We start from the raw sequence: 14,002 nt of genomic DNA, 5'->3' as shown, positions 1-14,002 counted from the left end.
AAGAAATAATGATAAGATTTGCATTTAGGCATTTAGGCATTTAGGAATATCCATATCAGTTTTGATCAAATCTTGAGTCCAGGTTTATGTCAACCTTGGTGGAGGTTAGGTGCCTATGTTGTATGGAAATATTAACATAACTCAGTTCTGATCGAAAAAAAAAATTAATGCAACAAAGCTCGTAAGAACAGAACAGAAATATCAAGCACTTGGTGCAAAGAAAACATTGTTTCAGAATTCCCCATGAATGAACCAAAGAGAAGCAGCGTTTTTAAGCATCAAACCAAAATTACCGAACATTGAAGCATAAGCCAAGTACTTCTATGAACTCCATATGATAACAAACCTAAACTGACAAAATTATCCATCATGAAAAATCATCTCTCAAGGAAGACCAGCAGGTCCAGCACCACCATAACCACCACCTCCACGACCAAAAGCAGGCCGTGTTCCAGGGCCCTGGGCGTTCACAAGTAAGACAATGAAATTATATCAGCTTCTCTATTATAAGTAAATAACCTCATTGATATGGTGCAAGCAAATTATATGAAACTGCATTCTTCAAAGAAGAATAACATCATAGCAAGCCCAACACTCGTTCACAGCTTATATTAAGCCACTATAGGCATTAAAATCTCAGGTACAAAATTCATTTTCATATTTGAAACTAAGCTGGTGGAACAAAACAAGTAAACCAAGTTACTCAAGACTCTTCATTATTCTTGAAATATTCGTATCCGACACATGTGTCAAACACATTTTCGATTATGGGTGTGAGGATCCAATCCTCTAAGGATTCTTGAAATGCATGGAAAACTTTAAAAAAATGAACATACCCCACATCAGAGACAGTAACACGGTATGCAAATACCAAAAAGCAAACAAATAATTCCATAATTGGTCATAACTAAGACAGCTAAGAACTACTGTAAAAACCCTAAACCTCATACAGACAAGCCTAACTTTGTAAACAAAGTCATAATCCAAGTGGTAACAAAACAGCCAACATATATTTAAAAAAAGGTCCCAAAATTATTGAAAGAAGCATTACCCTGAATGAAGGCTGATAATCAGCTGGAGCTCCTCCTTTATCACCAAAATCACCGCCTCCTCGAGGACCACCGCGATAGCCATCTCTGTCACCAAATCTCCTCTCACCGTCACCAAAGCGTGGTGGGCCGCTGATACATTCAAAACCAGCATAAAAATTAACAAAGCAACAAATTTTCATCAACCAACATAGGAAAAAATCAAAGAGTAGCAAATTTTGAAAGAATGAAACCATTACCGTGGACGGTCACCGGGAGGGCCCATGGGACGACCAGCAGGTTTAGCTTGTTTCTTCAAAGTAGCAGGAACAATCTCAGAAGGAAGGTTCAGGTAAGTCCTTAAGAACTCAATGCCATCATTTGTAAGGTACCAATAGTAATGCATCCAAGCAAAAGTTTCACGCACGTATTCCTTTGACTTGAAGCTTTGCATCAGCTTTATTACTTGAAGATTTGGAACATCAATTTCAGGGTGCTTCGCCAAATTATAGTCTTTCTTCGCATAGCAAACGCCCTCTGTTTAATCAAAATAATAATAAAACCCAGATCTTAAATCCAAAGATTTACATGCAATACGAATAAGATAAAATGGGTATGGGATTTATATTCGACTGGCTACCTTGGAAGAGGTACTTGGAGATCTCGCGGCGGTTCTTTTCTGGGATGATCTAACAATCGAAAAAAAACCAAACATATCAAACACATTCCCATGCAAACATTTTCACCAAACAGAGAGAAAGAGAGAAGAGTTACCATGGTTGAGATGCGGTATAAAGTAGCCGCTTAGACAGTTAGCTAAGGAAGAGGCTTTTGTTTTTCCTTGTCTTACTAACTGTATGATATCAGAGAAACCCTAACTTCGGGAGATGCAAGTGGTTTTATAGTATTTGTTTACTCTACATTTGGGCTTTTCTATAGGATTTTATAAGCTATACAATTGGAAAGAAATATGGGCTCAATATTCATTTGATAAAACTGAATTAAACCCTTGTTGTGTTGGACCAAGGTTTGGTCTGGGTCCAGACGGGGCCTTGATATTTACAAGTTTTCTTTTTTCTGGCAGTAATGATCTGATCTTCCTACGTTAAATTTTTCTTCATGGTTGTCTTGTTGATTATCCCTTAGGCTGAAAGGGGCATTTGTGTTTGGGAACTGAGAAAATAACGTGTCAGCCAGTTGATGATCATTTCAATAGAAGAAAACAAAAAACAACAGACAAGAGCTGTCCGTGGAGGATAAAAACGGCTTTGTTTGACAATTGTTAAATCGTAACTTGCATTTTCAAGCAGCCTTGGGGCATATGGAAAACGTACAAGGGTTGCCTGCTATATATAATTTTCAGTCCTTATAGTTTTAGAATTTGAAAACTTTAGCCTTAACCTAACAGTAACAGTTAAATTTATTTGTTTAAATTATATCATTAGTCTTGTATTATGTGTAAAATTATATCATTAATTTACGTTTACCAATTAGACCATTCTCAATGGTTATATATATATTTATTTAATTTCAAAGTTTTAATCTTAATGCAAACAATAGCTGTTAAATCTATCAATTAATTTTTTTTGTGAGTAATATACAAAAATAACAAACGCATTAATTTAATACTTTTCATTTAGTTAGGATTAAAATTTTCAAATTCTAAAAATACAGAACTGAAAATGATCAAATTAAAATACAGGTACTAACATAGAAGTTTAATAGCAGAATTTAACCTAATTCGCAATCACTTATGTCAAATACAAGAGTTATCTGTTTTAGGTGATTGAATGTTATGATTTTCAAATTTCCTATTAAACAAAGAAAAGTAATGCATGTTTGGGTATTAACCCACAAATCAACATCATCTCCCTAAAACATCAACTTCGAGGATGAAATGGATGATGAGTTAAGAAAGGTATATCAAGTTGCCGTCCTTAACTAAAATATGGACTACAAGTAAATTAACTTTTGTTTGTTTCTCTTTGTAAACTAAGTCATGCTAACATTTTCTTTTCTGTTCACCGAAAATAACTTCATTCTCATCATATTTGTTTGGACCATTCCCTCCCCCTTAATAACTCACCATGTCAAATATATATATAAAATAATTTTTAAAATATATTAATTAATTGATAAGATAATAAAAAAAATATATATTCTCATTTTCCCTTTTATTGAGAAAGAATATTTACTTGAAAAATGTGTCATAAGAAGTTGTTACTATTGTATTTAATAAAACCATATGTGATATGTAATACTTGAGATAGTGATATTAATTTTATTTAAGTATGATTATTTAACTTAATTTTATTGTGTTTGTTTTATGTTGTGGGCAACGGATGATATGCAAGAAACAATTTATTTCGTGTAAATAAAAAAAGGTGCTAGAGAAGAAGAGAAAAATAATATATTATGAGTATTGTTAGTATTATTGCTGTTGTTTTTTAAAAGTTTAAAATAAGGTCAGTCGGAAATTGGGGATTTGAAAGATAATGTTATCTTATGGATGGGAACATGATTACATTCAACAATTAAGAGTTGATTCAAAAACTATTTGCAAGATATTATTTGAGTGGGGTGGATTGATTGAAACAATGTATGCCTCTATAGGTGAAGTTGTTACGATGTTTTTGCATATTTTTGCTCATGGTTTAGAATATAAAGTTATCCAATTTGGTTTTTATCGATCAAGATATCAACATATGAAAATGGTCTGAAGTATATATTACTTTAAATCACTTTAATTAAATTGTTAAATTATAAAAAAAAATAGTCTGCCGTATTGGCACGGGATTCTGTCTGCCGTATTGGCACGTTTCTTTCTTCTGCATCTGAGATTCTTCAATTCTTTAGTTGCTGATCTGATCGTTCTATGAATTAAGTCTCTTTCTATCCGATTGAAAAGGTGCAAAAGGTGAGATGGAAGAAGCAATGGAGAATTTGAATTTGATGGATGACGAAGAGGATGCTTTTCAAGAGGATGAAGGAGCGGTGGGTCGTGTTAATCAACTATGTCTGGTGGGACGGTGCCTAACAGGCAGTGTTGTTCATTTCCCGTCATTACGCAACACTTTGGCAGATCTTTGGCACCCAATAGGAGGGATTTGTATAACGGAGATAGGAGAAAAATGGTATCTTTTCCAATTTTTTCATAAGATCGATATTGAAAGGGTTGTTACGGGGGCTCCATGGTTTTTAATAATCATTTACTTATTCTGCAAAAAATACCTGCCGAAGGGAACCCAGCGGTGATGGAGTTAAATCACACTGAGTTTTGGATTCAAGTTCACGACTTACCGCCAGGACTGATGAGTGTCTCGATGGCCAAACAGTTTAGTGATTTCTGTGGCAAGTATATTGAGTATGATGCATCCATCCCGACTTTGGGAATTCAACATTATATGCGTATTCGTATCTGTTTAAATGTTGCTGCCCTGTTGAAGTGAAAAAAGAAAGTTTTTATAGGGAAATCTATGGTGGTTTATGCTAGATTTAAGTATGAGAAATTAAGTTTATTTTGCTTTATTTGCGGAAAACTGGGGCACGGGGAAAGTTACTGCCCTGTTAGACTGACTATTGAACCGTCAAAAATAGTCTTTGGCTGGGATTTATCGCTGCGTGCTGTGGTCAGGCGTCGAAATGTGGCGATAAGTAGGTGGCTGCGGGCAATAGATGGATCTCCGTATAGTGAGGAAAATTTGGCAGGCGTCATGTATGGTAATGCAAGGGATTCTGGTAGGAACTTAAATCCTAATCTAATTCCTTTAGGTCCTGATCCAATTCAAGGCAGTGGTAGAATTGTTCAGAAGCGAGATGGGTGTATAGATAATTTGACTGCAAATGGGATCGTTCAGGGGGAAATGGAGTTGGATTTGGAGGAGAAAAAAGTCATTAGAGTTGTCTAAGGGGAAAAAGCGACAGCGAATAGTGGATAGGTCACGTGTTATGTTGGATGCTAATGTGGGATCTAGATCTATGAATGTTTCGGCTAGCTCTGAAAATCAGAGCAGCCGGGCTCGATGAAAATCCTAAGTTGGAACGTTCGCGATTTGGGGAGACCACGAACCGTTATAAGGCTAAAAAACAAGTTAAGAGCCATTAATCCCCGAATTTTGTTTCTTATAAAAATGAAATTATGTTCAAAGAAAATGGAGTTGGTAAGATTAAAGTACGGTTTTGAGAATAACATCGATATTGGTCCAGTTGGTACGAAAGGGGGTTTGTCGTTAGGTTGGAAAGGAAATATTTGAAAGACGCAGAGGTACATGATAATGAGTGTGGAAATGTTTGGAGGTTCGCTGGTTTCTATGGGCATCCAGATGGAAGACGCAGAGGTGATTCGCGGAATTTGCTACGCCAGTTGCATCAAGATCAAGATCAGGATATGCCTTGGGTGGTGATGGGGGATTTCAACGAAATTATGGATTCCTTTGAGAAGAAGGGTGGTCGCCTCAGACCAATTGGACAAATGAGGGATTTTCGCGGGGTTCTCGAAGATTGTTGCCTTAATGATTTAGGCTTTGTTGGCAGATGGTTCACATGGGAACGAGGACGATTTGCATCGACTAATTTAAGGGAACGTCTGGATCGTGGTGTTGCTTCATTGAGCTGGATGAATACTTTTCCTGGATATTGTCTGGAACATTTGAGTCACTCGTTTTCTGACCATTGCCCTCTTATTCTGGATACTCTAGGGGGAGTATAGAACCGTCAAAATAAGTATGAGAAGTCTTTTCGATTTGAGGCTAAGTGGTGTTTAGAGGGCTCGTTTGAAGGCATGATTAGGAGATGATGGGAAAAAATCTGGAGGTGTACTGAGTAAGTTGGAGAAAATGGGTTCTCAAATACTAAAATGGAGCAAGGTGAATAGTATTAAGGAGCGGAGGAATCGGTTCCGTTTAGAAGACAGATTAATGAATCTTTACACTCAAGATCCGTCAGATGAAGTTCTAGCTGAGATTATAGAGGTCCAATTGGGGCTTAAGTTGGAAGCTGAAAAGGAGGAATTATTTTAGGAGCAGTGTGCGTGGGTGAATTGGCTAAAGAATGGGGATCGTAATACCAGCTTTTTTCACAAGGTAGCTGTCCAACGTCACTTTCGTTGTAGAATTTCTGAACTGGAAGATGGAGCTGGGAGAAGTACTAATTCCACTGAGGAGTTCCTCCAGGTAGCTTCTGACTATTTTGGTAAGCTTTTCTCTGCTTCAGAGTCAGGTTCAGATGAGCATTTGTTTAGCTTAGTAGAGGAAAAAGTTACTAGTAGTATGAATGAAAGGCTCTTAAGACAATTTACGGAGGAGGACATTGTCTATGCAGTCAAATCCTTGACGCCTTTGAAAGCCCCTAGGTTGGATGGGTTTCTGGCCCTCTTCTTTCAGCGTTATTGGCACATTGTTAGGCCTGAGGTTACTCGCTTTTGTTTATCCGTTCTACAGGGACAAGAGGATTTGAGTGTTATTAACAAAACGCGCATTATCCTGATTCCAAAGGTTGAAAAATCGAGTAACATGACTCATTTTAGGCCTATCAGGCTTTGTAATGTCATTTACAAAATTATAGCAAAAGTGTTGGTATTGAGGATGAGCGAAACACTGGGGTCTTGTATTAATGAAGCTCAAAAGGCCTTTATTCCAGGTAGGCTTATCTCTGATAATGTATTGATTGCTTATGAGATACTTCATTCCCTAAAAATGAAAAAGAGAGGTAAGAAAGACAACTTTGCGTTTAAACTAGATATGAGTAAATCGTATGATCGTGTGGAATGGGATTTTTTGGCAGGTATGATGAAGCACCTGGGTTTTCATGAGGATTGGATCGTTCTTGTCATGCGTTGTGTATGCTCTGTCACGTACTCTATTAGTATTAATGGAGCTAGCGGGGACTGGTTCACACCATCGAGAGGACTCAGACAAGGAGACCCTCTTAGTCCTTATTTATTCTTGATTTGTGCTGAAGGGTTTTCGCTGCTCATTCAGGAAGCTAAAACTAAATGGATGATGATGGGGGCACCTATAGGTAGAGAGAAGTTTTCGGTCAACCACTTATTTTTTGCAGATGATTGCATTCTTTTTGGTGATGCCTCCTGTGAAGGAGCTGAAGTGGTTCGGGCTATTATCCATGAATATGAGACGGTCTCGGGGCAGAGAGTGAATTTTGAAAAATCCCTCATTTATTTCGCTGCAAATGTTGTCTCTAGTGTTCAGAAGGATATTGTTAATTTATTAAGGGTACGTCTGGCCTCAAATCCTGAAAAGTATCTCGGTTTGCCTATGATGGTAGGTAGGAGGAAAAAGTGGGCTTTTGCTAACTTTGTGGATCGATTCAGAAAATGGGTGGAGGGGTGGAGTATGCGTTATCTTTCAATGGGGGATAAGGAGGTTTTCATTAAATCAGTTTTGCAGTCAACTTCAATTTATGCTATGCAGTGTTTTTTATTGCCAAAGTCATTATGTAAAACATTGGAAGGAATAATGAATCGATTCTGGTGGACGAATAATAAAACATCGAAGGGGATTCATTGGAGTTCGTGGGATGTTCTGTATAAACCGAAAAGTTTTAGAGAGCTGGGGTTTAAAAATTTATTCTTGTTTAATAAGGCCCTTTTAACGAAGCAGGTGTGGCGTATTTTAACCTAGCCCCATTGTTTATTAGCCAAGGTTTTAAAAGCCCGTTATTTCCCTCTTTCCACTATACTAACAGCAAAGGTTGGTTCTTACCCTTCATTTACTTGGAGAAGTATTTGTAGTGCGCGGGACCTGATCAGTGATGGAATCTTGTGGCGTGTAGGAAATGGTGCAAGTATCAACATTTGGAATGACCCCTGGTTGCCTGGAAGAGAGAGTAACAGAATCCCAGTTATTGAAATTAAGCCTCCTTGGTCAACAGTGAATCAGTTAATGAATGAAGAAGACAGTACCTGGAATAGAGAGTTGATTCACAATCTAGTGGATGATAACACTGCTAATCGAATCTTTGACATTCCCATCTCTGAAAGCCGACCAGAGAATATGTTGGTATGGAAGTATGAAGGCTCAGGTGAGTATACTGTCAGGAGTGGGTATCGAGTTCTTATTACAGATTATTTACAGAGCAATCTACACATGTCCTCTACAAATGAATAATACAAAAGTTTTTACATGGATCTCTGGGCTTTGCATATTCCAGAGAAAATAAAAATACATGTTTGGAGATTGTTCAATAACATGGTGCCACACTATGGGAACTTGGCACGCCGAACATTATGTGAGGAGGCTGTATGCCCACTGTGTAAGGAAGATCTAGAAACCACAGCGCATTTGTTGGGGTCTTGTAGGGTCCTTCGAAATATATGGACATCGTTGCAAGTTCAAATTCCCCCTTTGGACGATTCCCTGGATTATAATGCTAATTTTGTTAAAACATATCTTGAAGCAGAAGGTCGAAAAAAAGGTTTATTGCTTTAACTCTTTGGTGTTTCTGGTTTCATAGAAATAAGTTGGTTCATGAGGGGATTAAGCTTTCTATGCCACAACTATTGGGATTTATCAGGGGCTATGAGCGAGATCCATGGCTTGTTCGTGAGAATCTATGTGATTCTACTGCTCTTATGAGAAATGAAGTCTGGAGGCCTCCTGACTATGGTTTTATTAAAATTAATTTTGATGCGTCGTATATTTCAGGAAATAATTTTGCGACAATAACAATCTTAGCCAGAAATCACAGAGGGGAAGTTATAGAAGCAGTTACTTATCTGGTGGAAGGTGTGGATGACGCATTCGTGGCGGAAGCACGAGCTTGTGAAAGAGCGCTGATCCTCGCAAAATTGAAGGGCTTTCAACGGTTGATTGTGGAAGGGGACTCCCTGACAGTCATTAAAAAACTGATTAAAAATGAGGAAGATAGATCGATTATTAGGTCGATTGTTCATAATATTCATAGATTGCGCCAGGGCTTTGATGAAGTCTCTTACAAGTTTGTGAACCGTCCGCTTAACGCTGTAGCCCATATTTTGGCAGTGGAAAGTCGACATCGGAAAGTGTGTGGGGCCTGGGTTAATGGAATACCGGAGACTGTGCGACTGGTGGTGGAGGAAGACTGGTTACGATGGTGCCAACGGACCTAAGTTCCATATGTTCGCTTTGAGTTAGAGAAGGTTCATTGAATCTCTAATATTGTTTGCAAAGCGTTGCTGGCTCTCGGTCTCTGATCGATAATACGAAGGAAATGGAGCCCTGCTGTGGCTGATAATGGAGATTGAAAAGTTTTGTTGCAGGCTCACGCATTTTTTGCTTATTGATGTTTCGTTACTTTCTAGGCGTAGTTTTTAATTTTCTTTTATATTGGACAGTTGTGATTTTCTTTTTTGTCTGTTTTGGTGGCCTTTTAGCTACTCCTTTTGAGCCTGTTAATATTAATATCAGTCATTTTCACAAAAAAAATTGTTAAATTATAAAATTTAATAACATATATATATTTACTAGAGTTATACTAATGGAACTCATTTCTAGTAACTGTGAATGTCAAATATAGACTTAGATATCGAAATTAGAAAGGTGATATCTCGACAAACGCATTAACAGTTTGTGCTTCAAATATAAAATTTCATATATGTATTACTTGGATGGGAAGGATCATATGATGACTCTAAAGTTTTACAAGATATAGATGTAATTGTCTTTATATTCCAAATGATAATAGTTTTGTTTAAATAAGTGGTATATGAATCATTACTAAATTAATGAAATTTCATTAATTAATTTTTTTATCGTCTTATAATATAAATAAATACTTTCTTGACCTAGGATTTCAGCACCTTATCGAAGGATTAGGTATCATTTAAATTAATGGGGTAGATCATTTGGTGTTAAGTATGACTCCTATTTCAGTCAAATTTGAGAAACAATCTTCCAGTTAAACTCTGTTTATTTGTTTAAATCAAACTCTGATTAGTCTAGATTATTTTATTATTATTTAACCTATGAATTTAGCCTATAAATAGGCTCTTTTACAACCTTAGAACTCATAACACTTTTAGAGAATTTTGTATTTACGTTTTGAGAGTTCTTTGTTTTTAGATTTTTGGCTTTAGTTTTTATCTCCATCTTTTGTACTTTTCGTTCTTTTTTGCCATTATAGTAAAATTATCTTTGCCCGTGATTTTTTATTATCTTTGAAGGAGTTTTTCCATGTTAAATTTGTGTGTTCAATTTCTTAATTTATTCCGCTTTTTTTACTTGTTTGTTGCTTAACCGGATCAATCTCCAACATGTAGATTAGTAAAGAAACGATGGGCTATATTAAGAACCCTGTTTTTATATATAAAAACTCAAATAAGGATAATTAATGCTTGTTTTATACTTCCTAATATTATAAGAATAGAGGATAATGATCCAGTGTTAGAGAAAGCTGATTTAGTTGATAAGAAATAAATCAAGTTGAGGATAGAGATCCTAATAGAATTAAAGAAGAGATTCAACCCATGCGTTGGTTTGATGGTTAAGGTGTTCAACGTTTCAAGTGTGGTCTAAATTAGAATTGTGCTAGTCACGTTGATTACCAATCAAGTAGATAAGGAAATGTTATGTATTTTATAATAGCATTATTTTCTATTTAGGTTTCTTTTAGTAGTGTATTACTCGAAATTATATATAAGGTTTACATTATTCTATAAATTAGTATTTTTATATTTTTAAATTGATGTTTTTAAAATCTTATTCACTTTATTTAAAGTTATATTAAGATAAAATCAATAGAAATTTACAAAATGTTGATTTGGAACTGGACTTGAAGTCAAATAAATATTAAAAACAAAAAGTTTTATTTGAAAATATATAAAACCATTATTTTGTTTTTTGATAACTATGTCAGTCACTCGATTATTTTATAAGTAAATACTAAATAGTATTTTTATATTTATTCATGGCCAAACATAAACAAGAATCTGATTTTGATATTGAAAATTATAACTTATAATGATTCATCAAATTCTTTTAGAACATTAATATCCGATTATTCTTTTTTCTTCCAATAACCTTAGATAATTTTTTTTTAATTTTTATCTCATATGATTAAAAAATTTACTAATAGTATTGCAAGTATGTTTGCATTCATTAGCTAAATAGCGTGAATAAAATTTTTAAAAAATCAATTTAAAAATATAAAATTACTAATTTATAAAATAATATAAGTCTTATGTATAAATTTCGAGTAATACACTACTAAAAGAAACCTAAATAAAAAACAATGCTATTATAAAATTCACATAACATCTCCTTTTCTACTTGATTGGTAATCAATTAGATTGACAATTACAAAGTTTGTACATTCATATTATTATATATATAATTTACCTTGAATCAGAATAATTCTGAAAATAATTTGTATATAGTAAAATTTAAGTCAAATATATATTTAAATAAAGTAAAACATGAACACTCAAAGCCAAAGACTTGGTAAATAATCAACTATAATTATATAAGTATAAGCACAAATAATACAAACTTTTGAAGTTGAATCCTTCTAAAAACAAATATAGCAATTCTTAATATTATTTATTGACAATATATAAACACTATAGAAGTATACTCTAATTTAATAAATTTTAATTAACAATATATCAATTGAGACTTTAATTCTTAAAAAGGGACTAAACTTTAAAATTTCAAAGAATACAGGGACAGAGGACGAAATTAAACCTTACCATTAACACGGATTTTACTCGCTCCTCGTCTATTTATATGTTGTCTTATAATTTGATGGTTTTCGTGATCGTCTCAATAATTGTTTTGTTTGGTCACTGCTTCCTGTTTCAGCACCAATGAAGGTCTAGTTTCCTTCCCCTTTAATCTATTTTTCCTCCCACTTTTTCTTACCAAAGATATTGAATCTTTCATGGGTTTCTCTCTGATTCTGATTTGGTTTCACTTTCTGTTTTCTTCTTACAGAAAGTTGTCTTGAAATTGGATTTACATGAAGGCAAAGAGAAACAGAAAGCCATGAAAGCTGTTTCCGGTCTCTCCGGTACTTGCTTAAAACATCTCTTTTTGTTCTCTAATGTTAATGGTTTATTATCAGGAACTTGTCTTCTTCAATTCTCTCTAATTTTTGTAGGTGTTGATTCTATTTCGATGGATATGAAAGACAAGAAGTTGACAGTGATCGGCGACGTTGACCCGATTAACATAGTGAACAAGTTGAGAAAACAATGGCATACCGAGATTTTAACGGTTGGACCGGCGAAAGAAGAGAAAAAAGATGGAGGAGCCAAGAAAGATGAAGGTGGCGGCGGTGGTGGCGGCGGTGGTGGCGGCGGCGGCGGTGGCAAGAAGGAGGATGATAAAAAGAAAGAAAGTGATCAGATTGCTGAGCTTGTTAAGGCTTACAAGGCCTATAATCCTCACATGACTACATATTATCGAGTCGTAAGTGCGGAAGAAAATCCGAATTCGTGTATTATCAGCTAAATTTGCTGGACTTATAAAGGATGCAACACAACAGCTGAATGAAAAGTAAGGAGATGCTGTATAGAGAGTGAATAAATTTTGATCAATGTTATGTAGAGCTTATTGCAACATATTTACTTGGTTCGGATTTTAAATATTTATACCGAATTTTAACATTTGAGATATACTGGAATACAAGAATAAGGTATAATTCAACAAAGACCGACTCTCTAATAGAAATTTGAAGGATTAATGTAGTAGATATTGACTGGATTGAGCAGGGTGATAGACGTATGATGATGCAGGCAGGGAGGGTGATATTTTTATACTTGGAGCTTTGTTGAAGTAACCAACTAATCCAATTAACAAAGTACCAAAGTTATATAGAATTAAATACTGTGCGGCATTCATCAATCATCACTAATTTGACTTGGAATTACAACTTCAAACTGTTTCCTCCATTGGGGTTAGCCTAAGGCGAAGCCCAACCTTGGCCTTTCTAGGTTTCTTTTCTACCTTCAAATAAAACCAAAATCATGGAGCCCAATTCGGAAGACGATGGATAACCCATTCATTTACATATGGGTGGGGTGGAGTAGGAATGTTAACCCAACTTCTCATATTAGATTTTATTAGGTAATAGAATTTACATTAAACTATAGCAACCAAGATGAGAACCAAACGTTTTCTTTTGGAGGTAGAGAAAATATTTGGTTCTGTTCAAGGACAAACAAAGGGCTGGCTGCTATCATATTAAAATATTGTTAGGAAAGAGATTATATTGATATGTGGTAAGATGATATGTAATTTGCTACCATAATGAAGTTGGTTATCGTTACTTCACGTTGTGATAATGATGTTACATCATAAAAGTCAAGTCTCGACCACACCATGTTGTCAACAAAACAAAACAATTTTTCTTTCTAGATTAATTACGTATAAATAGGAGAATAATGCGCCTCAGTGAACTCAAACCTACGACCTCCTGTGCTGGCGATAATACCCATACCAGTCGAGCTAAAACTCAACCTGCTTCTAAAACAAAATTTGAATGCAATTGATAGATAAACATATTCATAGATGGTATTGAACTTTTGCAAATGTGTCCATTTTTAAAGAAAAATGGAAAACTTTTATATTTGAAGTTATAAATTGATATAGTTTTGTGAAAAATATTGGGTTAGAAGCTGGCGGAAACATACATGCTAACTACATTTGTATTGAAGAGATACAATTGAAACCAAAATTTAATGGAGATGGAGCCTCAATAAGTAGATTAATCCGTGGTTTACACCTTCTGGCAAGTTAAACTTTAATTTATTACTTTTATCAATTAATGAAACTTTTATAATTTTTTTTATTTTTTAGAATTAATATTAAATTAATAAAGTGCGGGTAAATGGTAACAGTGGCCAATGATGGCCTTGCCTCTCAAAATTTTTGAAAATTTTTCATTTTTCTCTTGAATTTTTTAATTAAGCTTCCAATTTTTTAAAATTCTCATTTTACTTTGTTTTATTTTTGAAAATTTTAAGTAAATTATCTTAATTT

General features: G+C 34.9%; 3 protein-coding genes across 5 annotated transcripts; 1 reads left to right on the top strand and 2 right to left on the bottom strand.

The window, feature by feature from the left end:
- Positions 1 to 182: 182 nt before the first annotated feature.
- LOC107890692 (40S ribosomal protein S10-1) lies at positions 183 to 2,214 on the bottom strand. Its single transcript, XM_016815218.2, has 5 exons — positions 1,803 to 2,214; positions 1,669 to 1,717; positions 1,289 to 1,565; positions 1,052 to 1,181; positions 183 to 459 (listed from the first exon to the last, which is right to left on the bottom strand). Exons 1-5 carry the CDS (start codon positions 1,803 to 1,805, stop codon positions 385 to 387), a joined length of 534 nt encoding a protein of 177 aa, XP_016670707.1. The 5' UTR covers positions 1,806 to 2,214; the 3' UTR covers positions 183 to 384.
- Positions 2,215 to 7,600: 5,386 nt separating this feature from the next.
- On the bottom strand, positions 7,601 to 9,490 carry LOC121220977 (uncharacterized). 3 transcript variants are annotated; one of them, XR_005918287.1, is made up of 4 exons: positions 8,980 to 9,490; positions 8,757 to 8,871; positions 7,948 to 8,401; positions 7,601 to 7,859 (listed from the first exon to the last, which is right to left on the bottom strand). XR_005918287.1 is itself a non-coding variant. In XM_041101174.1 (3 exons), exons 1-3 carry the CDS (start codon positions 9,037 to 9,039, stop codon positions 8,226 to 8,228), a joined length of 351 nt encoding a protein of 116 aa, XP_040957108.1. In that variant the 5' UTR covers positions 9,040 to 9,219; the 3' UTR covers positions 8,074 to 8,225. The 3 variants fall into 3 exon arrangements, 1 of the variants encoding a protein (XP_040957108.1); XR_005918286.1 differs by having other exon boundaries at positions 7,948 to 8,871; XM_041101174.1 differs by lacking the exon at positions 7,601 to 7,859 and having other exon boundaries at positions 8,074 to 8,401; positions 8,980 to 9,219.
- A 2,203-nt stretch (positions 9,491 to 11,693) lies between these two features.
- On the top strand, positions 11,694 to 12,582 carry LOC107892836 (heavy metal-associated isoprenylated plant protein 39). Its single transcript, XM_016817876.2, has 3 exons — positions 11,694 to 11,832; positions 11,954 to 12,029; positions 12,120 to 12,582. Exons 1-3 carry the CDS (start codon positions 11,827 to 11,829, stop codon positions 12,470 to 12,472), a joined length of 435 nt encoding a protein of 144 aa, XP_016673365.1. The 5' UTR covers positions 11,694 to 11,826; the 3' UTR covers positions 12,473 to 12,582.
- The last annotated feature ends 1,420 nt before the right edge of the window (positions 12,583 to 14,002 follow it).

The sequence above is a fragment of the Gossypium hirsutum genome, chromosome D09, assembly GCF_007990345.1.
Source record: "Gossypium hirsutum isolate 1008001.06 chromosome D09, Gossypium_hirsutum_v2.1, whole genome shotgun sequence".
Lineage (NCBI taxonomy): Eukaryota > Viridiplantae > Streptophyta > Magnoliopsida > Malvales > Malvaceae > Gossypium > Gossypium hirsutum.
Note: the sequence above shows the minus strand (reverse complement) of the source record. Positions and strands in the feature narration are given on the sequence as shown.

Bases quoted from the DNA above. Each gene is read 5' to 3' on its own strand.
- LOC121220977 (XM_041101174.1), bottom strand. From the start codon at position 9,039: ATGTCGACTTTCCACTGCCAAAATATGGGCTACAGCGTTAAGCGGACG. The intron at 8,872-8,979 runs GTAAGAGACTTC...AATGACTGTCAG, and splicing joins AGCGGACGGTTCACAAACTT to GGAGTCCCCTTCCACAATCA. The intron at 8,402-8,756 runs GTAACTGCTTCT...ATTATAATCCAG, and splicing joins CCACACCTTCCACCAGATAA to GGAATCGTCCAAAGGGGGAA.
- LOC107892836 (XM_016817876.2), top strand. The intron at 12,030-12,119 runs GTACTTGCTTAA...TAATTTTTGTAG, and splicing joins AGCTGTTTCCGGTCTCTCCG to GTGTTGATTCTATTTCGATG.
- LOC107890692 (XM_016815218.2), bottom strand. The intron at 1,566-1,668 runs GTAGCCAGTCGA...TTGATTAAACAG, and splicing joins CTCCAAGTACCTCTTCCAAG to AGGGCGTTTGCTATGCGAAG. The intron at 460-1,051 runs GTAATGCTTCTT...GTGAACGCCCAG, and splicing joins ATTATCAGCCTTCATTCAGG to GGCCCTGGAACACGGCCTGC.